This window comes from Colletotrichum karsti, assembly GCF_011947395.1.
Source record: "Colletotrichum karsti strain CkLH20 chromosome Unknown Scaffold22, whole genome shotgun sequence".
Lineage (NCBI taxonomy): Eukaryota > Fungi > Ascomycota > Sordariomycetes > Glomerellales > Glomerellaceae > Colletotrichum > Colletotrichum karsti.
In genome coordinates, this window is record NW_024065922.1 from 341,015 (window position 1) to 353,489 (window position 12,475).

The following is a 12,475-nucleotide window of genomic DNA, read 5'->3' on the forward strand; positions in this document are numbered from 1 at the left end:
CTTCCCGTGACCTAAGGCTCGGTCCGACTCATTCGGTATCTGTACGTAGTAGACCAAAATGAAATTTGCTTGGTGAGAAGAGTCGTGCGGAAGGCAAAATCATGTGGTTTTGCAGTTGAGAGGAAAACAACATCGTGAACATGCCACATGCGCATGACAATGCGTATGCAGAGCATCTGGTGAAAGTCATGTAATGGGACTAATCATCTCATGTGCATCCAGCGATAGAATCAGGGGCTTCAGTTTCACTTCAATCTGACCGTTAGTTGATTGCATTATATGCTAGAATTCATGGTTATCTTGTGGATGCAGCATTGTCAATCTCGAGCAAGATTTCTTTGGTTATCGGCGAATTAGAGAGCTGTCATAAAGTTGACAAGCCCAATCGCGGCGGAGCCCATTTCCCCTCCTCCGAGCTTGAACTGTGGTCAAAGGCTTTGGAAGCAGCGTTCATTTGCCGTTGAATCTGCCAAGATCTAGAATCGGTGTGATCCGGCTAGGCTGGACATCCACAACCGTGCTATCGTTTCAAGCCAATCCGTTGGCGATGACAGAAAATAGCTGTAACCAGTTTCAAGACCAATTCTCGGACGCCTCTCCTCCCGCGGCAGATCTTCGGTGTCATCATACCTCTGTTCTTCATATCGTGTGTGGACACCACTAGATATGGGATACTTGCAGATAAAGCACATCATCCGACTCCAACAAGCCTGCTGCAAAGGCTTCAGTGAATAGCAGCTTGCAACATGCTTGAAATAACGGAGAAGATAAAGCAAGACTCTTTCTTGCAAGTACTGAGTATGCGCGAGTCTAATTGGACAATTCCGAAAGCAATTTCAATTTGATGTTATCCCCAGGTCTATGATGATTGTGAAAGGAAACCCCGTATCGCCCAAATCGTCCTGCCGCCCAGTAAATCGTTTATCTCTGGCCTCAAAAGTCTTCTTACTTCCATCGTGTACTTGTATCCCAGAATACGCCTGCCGACAACCCCCCAGTAGTCTTAAGCGGCCTAACCTGTGCGATTTTGCCTCTCAGCGACGGCGTGCTGTGGAGGAGAAAACACCTGAGGATACAGATTCGCATATTTCCGAGAGATCTCAGGGTCTCGAACTGTATCAGCCAAAACATCAAGGAAATTCTGCAGCTCAGGAACCCTCGTGTAATCATCGCGATCTTCATCATCCGGGTCTACTGCCGGATTCCACCTCACCGTCGCGTTCCGATCATTGAGAATAATACGTATGACCTTCTTACTCTGGACCTCGATGTTCTTGATCCGGCATGACTTGCAGCAGGCAGGATTCGCACCACCCTCGGGTATGGTGAGGGGTAGCCTTCTCATTTCCTCCATATTCCTGGGCATCGGATAGCCAATCTTTCCGGGAGCATTGCAGGTCTTACTGCAATGCGGGTACCTTCCAAGAGGTTCTTTGCAAAGAGGACACTCAGGTTTGCGTGCGTTGGGGTTGTCGCGGCTGCCGTCGACATTGGCACAGATACGAACGACACATTCCATGCAGAGCATATGGCCGCAGTGCAAGATCTTCGCCTTGTTCCTGCTGGTCGTCTCATCGGCTCTCATAGACGTCGCGCAGACGGGGCATACGACGGTGAAGTTGTGGAGTGCGGCGTCCGAGGATAGGTTCGGCCGGAGGTCTGGCCAGAAGACGTTCCCGTCCGGCCCGGCGTTCTGGGTTGCGGCGGATTCGATGGAGGACCGCCGGCCGCGTGTTGTCCCGCTTGCCACCGAGCCAGGTGGTCGTATGGTCCCGCTAGAACCGGCTGAGCGAAAGCTTCCTTGCGTTGAGCTAGACATACCTGTATGGGAAGATTGGTTACCAGTTGACACAGATCCAGATCTCGAGTGCGACCTACCAGAACGACTAGATCGACCAGACCTGCCCGAGTCGCGCGAGGCAGACGTAGCGCCAGACTCGCGTGAAGCATAGCTAGCGCCAGAGTTACGCGAGGCATAACTAGCGCCTGATGCAACAGAACCAGCAGTAGAGTAACGGCTACCCGCAGACGAGTTGGCTCGATGGGGAACACCAGGTCGAATGGGACGTTGGTGTCGGCTTGAACCTTCGTATGAGGATTGCGAATCACTAGGGGCCACCGAAGAGCCTCCACTCCAGACCGATCCCGCATCGGACTCGGGTCCCCGGAGCATTGATGGCGCGATTGATCCAGCTCGCGAACTGCGGGAACTGTATTGAGACGAGGCCGTCGAAGGGGCTGCAGAGGGCGCGATTGATCCAGCTCGCGAGCTGCGGGAACTGTATCGAGACGAGGCCGTCGAAGGGGCTGCGGAAGGCGCCACGGAGACGGGGCTCGGCATTCCAGGATTCATGTATGCCCCGCCCCGGGCCGAGGTGGGGCGTTCACTCAGATTCATGGCCGCGAGCTCCGAGGCGGTGGTATCGATAGTAACCATTGATGCATCGTCGATTTGAGTCACATCGGACTCCGCATGGGAGCGAGGACCATTTCGACGAGATTGCGAGTGGGCCGCATTGAGGGCATTGATACCGGCACTGAATGCCTGGCTGGGAACGCCGGAACTGGAGTGAGACGAGCTGGGGCGGCTCGACGAGCTGTATCCTGAGCGCGAAGTAGCTCCAGATGCGACAGAAGAGGGTCGTCTATGGGAATGGGAGGAACCTGGCCTCGAGCCCGCTTGCGAGTGAGCTGTCCCCGAAGGCGTGGAGGTGGGCCCTCCTGGGATACCCTCGGGCCAAGGGTCGCCGACTCGGCGGACCAAATGCTGTCTCTCGGGGCTGAAATTCTCGGGGTGGGACATCGGGTCGTCCGGGTGGCCCGGATACCAGCCGGGGGGAGGGCCGGGAGGCATGTTGGCAATGGCCCTCCGCACCGCTTCGGGGTCGTTCAGGTCGACAGGCATTTTGGGAGATGGGCGCTGTGGAAGTAGAGGGCTTTCTGTCTTGGGTACGAGTCGTGTCTGAGTCGGCGAGGTCAACGTTTTGTATTCAGATGATGAGTGAAAGTTCGACGTCTCCAGGTGCGAGAAGGAGATTTAAATCAATATTCCCTTCGAGTCGAGAAGAGTCATCTTTGTTCCAGGCTCTGCCTCGAGCTGCTCCCTTCGCGATGTTGTGCACTGTTGTTTCTTTGTTGGTGAGATGCCTCGGACCATGTCTTGCCTAAAAACATCGTGAATGCCTCCGAGTTCTTAGTCGTAGCTGGAAGCCATTGTACTTCGGCGGAACTTGAATGAATCTCAGGCAACAACGCGCGTTCAATTGCCCGCTTCCGTTGACCTTCTTGGCATCTTTTGAGCTTCTTCAAGGCAACGGTGCTTCCATATCTGCCGTATTTCTTGGTGCTGAGGCTTTATGGGTTTCTCCCTCCGCAGCACCCTTTCAAAGACGCTCACTTTGACCTGTCGAGATGAGAATTATTCCACGCGCCCTGCGCAACTCCTATGAATATGTTTGACACTCGGCCGCAACCGGGCAAATCCTTCCTCAGAACAGGCATTGTGGGTTGAAACGATCCATCGTGATGCTATTTTTCCGGGTCAGTCCCAGAATTTGCCAAGGGTCGGGGTAAGATCCAGCGGGCCGTGTCACCAAACTTTGAAGTCGGACCAATGTTGCTGGAACCAAGACTTTGGCGTCCAGCTTTCCTCCCGCAATAACCGGAGACACGACATGCTTATTCGACGGACACGGTGAAGTTTCAACGCCAATTCACTTGGCCGCACGATTGAAGGCCAATTTCCTGATTCTTCCGAGGCCGAGCATTGCTACGCGTAAGCAACAGTCTTTTGCAAATGACCAAGACAGTCTGATTCAAGTCTCCAACGCCCCAAGTGTTCCCCAACAGTGGAACCTGCCGAGCCGTTGGCGCAGTGGATTCCAAGCCGGAATTATGTTATGGAAACTCAAAATACAGGAGACTTGCCGTCATCGAGTACCCTTTGCACTTCAGCCCTATTCTACTGACGTCAATGCTAAGTTCCGACGAGCCGCCCTCGTCCTTGGACTGTTCATCATTTCCTCCTGGCTGGGATGGAGCTTTCGCGTGGCAACGCGTCACCAGAGAGAAATGCGGCCTGCCCTGACTGGGAGGGGAGCTTTTAAGTAATGCGGTACACCTGTGCCTGTCAATCCGCTGCACCATCTGCAACCTTCTTTTGATCCCCTGAAAGACTCAGTTCCGGTCACATCATCCTGAATAATACCCCCTTACATTGTTACATAACCCAGAAGCATTCAAGGCACATCGGAATGACCGTGCAAAAGGTTCAAAAATATCCGGGCCCCGATGCGCCAATCGTACGGATGATAGTCCTGGAGACGGACACCCCTCATCCCGACACCCATGCAACAAAGGGTAGCTTCGGGGAAATCCTCCACAGCCACTTCCAGAATGCCGGAGCCGACCATGATCCTCCACTCGGCGTTGACACCGATCAAAGATTCGTGGTGGAAGACAAGGGAGGCAAGGTCCCGACTTTCGAGGAGTTTGACAGCTACCAAGGCCTCCTGATCACAGGGAGCATGTATGACGCACACGGCGACAACCCCTGGATTTTGAAGCTGCTTGATGTTCTGAAGGGTAGGTCGACCTAGCCCTCAATTGCACGCTGATACTGACTGGAGATCTCAGAATTATGGCAACGGCGCCCCGACTTGCACCTTAGCGGTGTTTGCTTCGGCCACCAGCTGCTGAACAGGATGCTGGGAGCAGAAGTCGCACCATCTCCCTCCCGTGATTGGGAGTTGGGACACTCGAGAATCGACCTTTCACCGGTCGGCAAATTTCTCTTTCGCACTGAGGACGACCATGTGTTCCTACACCAGATGCATCAGGATCATGTAGTTGCACCGCCAACTTCTGAATCATCTCACGGACTTATTTCGCCCGGCACACAAGTGGATGTTTGGGGACACAGCGAACACACCCATGTCCAAGGTATCTACATCAAAGGCCGGCTGTTCACGACACAAGCGCATCTGGCTTTCGACGAAGACATGGTGAAGAGACAAATTCAGTTGAGGGTTGAGAGTGGTGGTATCCAAGACTTGGAGCACGCGGATCGAGCAGCCGAAACAGCGGACTTGGAACATGACGGAGATTTGGTTGCCGCTGCCATTTTGAGATTTTTCCACGGCGATGATGACAACGTCGATTAGTCTTCCCTGAATTCACATGCCAAAACACATTTAATTGAAAACTTGAATAATTAGCAGGAATTACGTACTCGAACTACGATATTGTAATATCTCTAACTGCTTAAAGCAGTTCTGTATCCACAGAAAGAATGAACAGCCGGTCTCCAACTCTTCGTGCTCGTTACCAACTACCAACTACGATGTTATACAAATTCAGAAAGGTTCTAAATGATGTACGGCGCTGAAGCCACCGTACACGCTCCTGCAAAAGCAGTCGTCTCAATTGCAACCAATACCCGGATCCAGAACCCACGATCCACCATCTTGATATCCAGGTCCCAGGTCTTATGTCCTTGAACTTCACCCTCTTGAAGGATAAGCCGCAGTTCTCGATGAGAGTTCGTCATACGAATGAACCTTTTATGAGTATGGCACACTGGTGGTATGACAGTCCGAAGAGCGTTCGTAATAGTACCTGAGTCGGTTTCCAATTTCGATGGCTCGAGTCTGACGGCGTCAAACCTGATACGACCGTCAAAGACCCAGAAAGTCACCAATACAATGTCGCCTTCGGATCTCCCTTTGAGCATCAAAGTCCATCGTCGATGGCGCCGGAGCTGTAGGAACAGCGCTGAATTAAGAGCCCGCCCCTCACGATACTCGTGCTGATAGCTGTAGCACCGCAACGGTCCTCCCTCTTCCTCGGCGGTGAAAATACCGGCCAGATAATATCCAACCGGTGTCGTGTTGCGACGGGGAGTGAGAGATGTAGCTCCGACGTGCAAGGTTTCCACGCTCTTGACTCTCGGTGGCCTAGCACCCCAAGGGTTGTCATAATACCCTATTCTCAGGTCTGATGATGTCCTTATCCCGCAAAGTGGCATGCGTCGTCCACCTGGAATAGTTAAATCTGCCAGCTCCGTTGGCCGTGAGCGTGCATAGCGATTGCCATCCTGAAGCTCCATGTATAGACCAACAACTCGCTGAGGATCACCGCCTACACTGCAGTTGAGAGGCAGGATCAGTGATGAAGCGTGGCCACGAAATAGCAGTAAGTCGAGCGGACTTCGGCGTACAAGTGCTTTAGTTTTGGAAACAAAATGAATGCCGCGCTTTGATACATCGACTGGGCTTCGGGGCCAAATCTGCACGATGTTGTCGTTCTTGCAATTTGAATGCTCGTGAGCGTTGAGACCCGGCCAGTCTCTGAAGTTGGCGAACTCGTCTGGCGATTGTGCAAGTAGGCCTCGGAGAGGACTAGTGGATACAGACTCCCAGTCCGACTTTGCTCTCCATGCGAAGAGCGTGTGGTCGTCCGACTGGTCTAGAATCTTCTCTTGAAGACGGGTGAAGGCTTCAGATCCTTCTCCATATAACAAGGGCATGTTGACGTCGAAGATGCCGAGAAGCGAGTAGGCAATATCTTCGATCCGTGTCGTCTTTCTTCCAGCTGCCCAACTCATTCTTCGACCTAGACTCACTCGTTGTGGTGAGCCTCCCCTCAATACGTAGTCATCGATTCCGGTGATCTTCTCGAGATCTTGTACGATAGCTTGCTTCTCAGCGATCATTTTCCAGTTGGCGTTATAGAATTCCACGCGTCTTGGGGCGATAAGCTCTTGTAATGTCCAACCCCGGCTGAACCACCGGCTGTTGGCGAACGGCAGCAGTCGTGCGCCTTTCCGATAAATATGCCCATCATACACATCTTCAAGATGAGCGTAGCATACGCTTGACTCCCGATACCACCGATACATCGAATTGATTGCCTCGCCCAGCTCAGCGCTGCTGGTCTTGTCAATACAACACGAATCCACCCACGCGTATTGGAGGCCATCGCGATTGGCTTGGCGACATGTCGCTTCTATTTTCCGAAACGCTTGTCGGGAAGGGAGGTCTGATCTACTCTGTTGCATGTCCTGGAGTGTGATTTCATTCGGGCCCCAGGTGTGAGATAATATGGCGTACTGAGGTATCGCGCCAATGAACTCCTTGAGCTGCATCGTTGGTGTATGAATAAGGCGCATCATGTTTTGTTGCCGAGTACACCCTTCGATTGTGATTTCGACAGGCTTTCGACTCTTGACATTATTATGAAGAGATAGCTACGGTCGGGACGTCGGAATATTGACTCTGGGTCATGCTGGCGCAAATGAAGTTGTAGGAAGTTGATGGCCGTCTCACGTTCGACGCCCATCGGCAGCTGAACAACCGTCAGCCCACTAAGGTCAGGCTAGACACAATCAGATAGATAGGCGAGCCAATCAGCGAATGTAAGAAGTGCGAATTGAACGTCCTCTAAATAGCTCTTTATTCAAGTTGCGCCATCTTCTCTAGCATGAAACACGTGCGTAGAGGCGTGGTTGGCACCAGTATATTGGAAGGTTGTTCAGAGGAGCTGAGGAGCTTATAGGTCAGTGCTGCCTCTCTTCTCTTGCCAATTGCTGGGGTTACGGACATGATCTTCCACGATGTTATTCAAAAGTCTGTGATACGGCAAACCGGATATGGCAATGTTGCAGTCGACACGTTGTCGAGCCCTTTAATCGAACTTTAGAGTTCTTGCAGCAGATAGAACTTAAGTTCTGTTTGGAAACCTTTGGACCAACGCCATGATGGTTGGCTTACACCATTGAGAGCCTTTATCCAAATCGTGTAATAGGTCCCGTGGTTGGACAAACCAACTGTCTTTTTGCAGCATCTCCCTCCCTACATTCAGAAACAGCATCTCCATTACCTTCCTCTCGTGCAGGACATCTATTCTCCAAGTTTCGGATACTTCGGCCTTGTGTTCCTATGCTGCGATGCAAAATGCATACTGCAGGAAAATAATAGCTGTTGCTGCAAGCATAGTCGTTGCAATAGAACATCCCGACATCGTGTTGTCCACACCCTCATCTGATTCGTTCTTGCAAAAGCCGAGATTGGAGATGCATCCGGGTCTGCACCTCGAACTGATATCACCTCATCCCAGCCATCATGTTGGGAACCTCTCGACCTGATTTCTTCGTGAGCAAGAGGAAGAAATAATAGAACGATTGATGTTCTATGCCCCAGTGAAGTGCCAGATGTGTCTTCTTCCTTTCATGTGGTTTTACTAGGCTCGAAGAAACTGCGCTGGACAACTCTCTTCTGAGACTCTTTTCCCCGAGAGCTTTCACAGCAGAGGCTCATGTACAACACAGCAGTATTGATCTGCTGGTGCCTTACGAGTGTTTCTTATGTATCGTCAAATATCGACTTATTAAGCTTTGTAAACTGATCCGCGATTCAGTCCTCTTCGCGGGCCCAACGGTGGAGCATTGGAGGGATGGGTTTCAGAACTAAGGTCAATATGCTTTCAACCCAAAAAGGCGATGTAGAAGTATGAAGCTCCTTAGTCCTGTTGGAGTATGCTTCAGCCGGATCTCCAGTCTCTTGCCGTCCGGGAAATAGCAAGTTCTTCTTTTCTCTCTTAGATCTCTGGGGGCGTGTATGCTTGTCACAGACTTCATAAAGACATGGATATAGCCGCTCTAAGGGCAATGCACTGTACTTGCGGTGGTGGTATTGTTGTTGGAGACATGACTATGAACTAATGCCAAAGGTTTTCTCACACTGCGCGACTCGAGAAGGAGAAGCATCACTACGTTGCTTACTTGTAGCGTGAATACCACGTCACTGACAGTTGTAATCAAAGCAGCATCCCGTAGAGGTGCTGAAGCCGCCATCGACGACAACAAAAACGCCCATGGTCCATGTGTAGAATATGGCGGTGATCGGCAGCTTATCAGATATCCTACTTCCGCCTACATCTTTTCTCACGATTGACTGCGGCGATCGCTACAAGAGGTTGAAGAAGACATCTGCGGTACTTCGTCTTACTGACTCTATTTCGTAGATGACAAAAACATGAAATTGAACCGCATAAAGTCTCGGCGTCCTTGAGAACATACGTAGCTGCGTACTTTCAGACATGATCTCAAATAGGCAGCTGCAGGTATAAGATCGGGCTATTTTGTGAGATGTTAGATCCTAGGACAGCTTGCAATTCATGTCTTGAGCGACAAGTCTGCCGACAACATGGAGAAACAAACTAGTACCAAAGTCAGCTGATTGTTACCGTTCTAAATCAAACTCAAGACATCAATTGGCTACTCGATTTTGTAGCCAATAGTATTCATTCAAGTTAGATCCTCTCTCACTTTGTGCTATGTCTTACCGTTCCATGACGGTTCAGAGCCTACCTCCCCGTCACACAGGACACACACGGCATCACTTGCATCAGCTCATATTCTGCGCAGCTAGCGTCAATAGCGGCTTACTTGACCTTCCGAGTCGTCAGCGGCTCTGCATCGAGGTTTGTCTCCGTTAAGACCAGGTCTTACGAGGATACCACTGTCATCACGGCAAGTAGGACCCACGGCTGCTGGTGCGTCCTGCATCTCTCTTTCTGTCCGACGCCCGACGCAGATTCATAAAAGGGAGACATAGGGGGCAGGAGAGTGTATACACGACTGTGCCTGCCATCTTGGGGCCTGGCATCTTGGGGTAGATGGCGTCCAGCAATTTTATGTCTTACTTTAACGAAAGAAAAGAAAAGTATATAAAGCCAGACATAAAGATGAACATAGACCGGTATGAAAGATCACCGTCGAACGATGAGCATTCTATAAGTGCAGGAAACAAGTGACGAGTTAGGGCTGGCCTTGGTATATGTACGCAAAAGCGATGAGAATTGACTGTCTTAAGGGAACTGAAGCACAGCCTGGCTTTTGCTGACGGAGACACGGCAACTTTTCAACTGCCACAGCTGATCTGATGGTAACGTGCGCGACAATATTGTCACACACTCACTCGCCGTGTTAATTCTCCGGCACTCCACGCTGACCGGCTGTAGAACCGTTGAGTTTTGTGCAGCTTTAATGAGAGGCAACCAGGATGAAGTCCAGTTGACACTCATTCATCGACGGTCTATAAATACCAAAAGCGGCCCCTTCACTGAGGAGGAACAACACATCACCCACCCCGACATCATCATACCACACAAGCAGGCTTCCCATCAAGCCATCAACATTTGTTTTATTTCGAGAGTTTCAATTCTTGTAAACGAACACTTCAGCATCGGCTTTCTTCCGCTGGAAGTCTTCCACATCTCACCCAGACGCAAATTCTTCCACCATGAAGCTCGTTAGCGCTCTTCAGTTCGCCCTCAGCGCCGCCCTCTGGGCCATGGGCAAATCCATGCCCCAGGGAGGGCCTATTGACGTCGAAGCTATCGCCACCGACTCAAAGCCAGCCACACTCGAAGATGGCCACGGCCCTGCGATGGGCCTGGCTGATGTAGATGTGGTTGACGTTGAGGACGTTGAGGCCGCCGGCGCCAGCTTCTTGTCAGCTGATGGCGTCTCAGCCAGGGGTCCCTCCTGCTTCTTCGAAGCTTTCGCAGGCAGCCAATGCGACGGCCAGAGGTTGTACTACTATGAGTACGCCTACGCCAGAGGCGAATGCCGGTCGTGCCGCAAGTGGGAGGGCGCGCACTCGTTCAGGGTCAGCGGCACGTGCGACGGTGGCTATATGGTAACTAAGGAAGGCGACAGCTGCGGCGGGTTCAGGAGTGGGACGGTTCACTTTGGCAGTAAGGAGCCAAGCTGTGTAAGCGTCAACACAGGTATAGGCTGGGACCATGGTTATCCTTGCTTCTACAAGTGATAGCAAGGGGGGACGCAATGGGGATGACCTCACACCCGTCCACAAAAGATGTCCTCATACTACACGCCGTCGAGGTGTCAAAGAGGTTCTTAGCACTAGCAGATGTCATCGTTGTACAATGGATGGACTGGCTGATTGCGCTTTCATACGCTCATTTGGAATTTTACAGACGCTCGTTTGACTCTGGTTTAGCTCCAGCTAGCTTCACTCTTTAACACACTTTCTTCTTTAATCCCAACATACAATCATTGATAGTAAATCCTGTATTACAGCTTAACTACCGGGTACTCTTAAGTCTTATACAGCTACTTTCTATGCTCTCTGGCTTGCAGCCTGCTTGGGAGACACTACCACTGAGTGCCGATAAACCTGCCTTGCAGCTAGTTCGAATCTGATATCTAGCGTACGCATGTGACGTTTTGCCTTCCACTGGATCTCGAAGATCACCAAGATCATCAAGTATCCAGTCCTTTTACCACTTATGGAGAAAAGGTTCCCGTGTTATCCACACACTCAACACCGAACCTTTGTACACCTAACTCTCATTAAGTACCAACATATTAATAGCAACGTCAGATATAACTGACCGAGCCGCAGAAACCCCGATATTCTCTCGATTTGGTCTAAGTACTCAGCGCAATGCTTGCACACATTGTCTGGTGGAACATCTTCCGAGATCCGTTTCAGGTAGACATAATGCTGCGGGGCTTACTTTGTAGGCCATCTCAGTGAGGACAAATAGGCCATTAACAAGACCTCAAAGTCGTGTGCGAGGTCAAAAGCCTCGAGACTGCCACACCGTCAGCGATCAGCCCGTATATCGTCAGCGAATCGCCCGAGAGACAGCCCTCCGGAAAGAGTTGCTCATGAGCTACGTTTCTTCGCTCTACATAATCACTGGCATTAAATATTCCAGGGGCCTGAAGATCGGGGCTAATAATGGCAGCACGACAAGCGCCGGCGGCGCCATTACGGTTTCCCCAGAGCCTTCTATGTCCGCGTGTGGGCGCGGCTATGCACGGGTCGAACACAGCATTGCGGTCGATTGTGCGGAGCATTTAAAAAAATATGTATTGCTTGCTAATCAGCAAGCCAATGTCACGCCAATGAAGATCAAATTAATGGATGGCACCTCCTCATTAGGAAGATTGCGGCGCTGCAATAGACCTTCAGCTAGCAATTGGGTGACTTTTAACCTTGATACGCAGCCGGCAGAGACTTCTGCATCTAAGCTATGATTCCGGACGGATTCCGTAAAGATGCTCTTGAATTGTCAGATATCAGGTACTGGGAACACACTGGGCATTCCAGACATGGCGGAGCTGTCCATTGACCCAGAACTGGGATGAGGTAAGCTCCATATCAAACCGTTGGCTTCATTTGGTGGTAATAGATAGAATGGGATGGTGTTGATATTGGGGGAGTGATGGAAAAGGGCAGTATCTGCTCGGTTGGTTCCAGCAGCGTCCAGGCGATTTCATGTGTTCGCCTACAGCATAGTTCATGTCGTCCTGGAAAAGAACAGACAAAACAAAGACATCACACTCATGGCTTTCTGTCAACGCCATACAATGAAGATGTAGAAGCCACCTTCCTTTTGCTGTAATCTGCCCTTCTTGGTCTTTGTATGTGTAACTTTGCGT

The 12,475-nt window shown here is 51.0% G+C and overlaps 3 protein-coding genes across 3 annotated transcripts; 2 read left to right on the plus strand and 1 right to left on the minus strand.

Annotated features, from left to right (window-relative positions):
- Positions 1-1,012: 1,012 nt before the first annotated feature.
- On the minus strand, positions 1,013-2,905 carry CkaCkLH20_07151 (uncharacterized protein; the record flags this gene model as incomplete). The annotated part of the gene is made up of 2 exons (XM_038889868.1): positions 1,013-1,821; positions 1,879-2,905. 2 exons carry the CDS (start codon positions 2,903-2,905, stop codon positions 1,013-1,015), a joined length of 1,836 nt encoding a protein of 611 aa, XP_038744792.1.
- Positions 2,906-4,253: 1,348 nt separating this feature from the next.
- CkaCkLH20_07152 (gmp synthase) lies at positions 4,254-5,162 on the plus strand (the record flags this gene model as incomplete). The annotated part of the gene is made up of 2 exons (XM_038889869.1): positions 4,254-4,584; positions 4,636-5,162. The coding sequence occupies 2 exons, from the start codon at positions 4,254-4,256 to the stop codon at positions 5,160-5,162; spliced, it is 858 nt and encodes a 285-aa protein (XP_038744793.1).
- Positions 5,163-10,301: 5,139 nt separating this feature from the next.
- Positions 10,302-10,832, plus strand: CkaCkLH20_07153 (uncharacterized protein; the record flags this gene model as incomplete). Its single annotated transcript, XM_038889870.1, has 1 exon — positions 10,302-10,832. One exon carries the CDS (start codon positions 10,302-10,304, stop codon positions 10,830-10,832), a length of 531 nt encoding a protein of 176 aa, XP_038744794.1.
- Between the last annotated feature and the right edge of the window lie 1,643 nt (positions 10,833-12,475).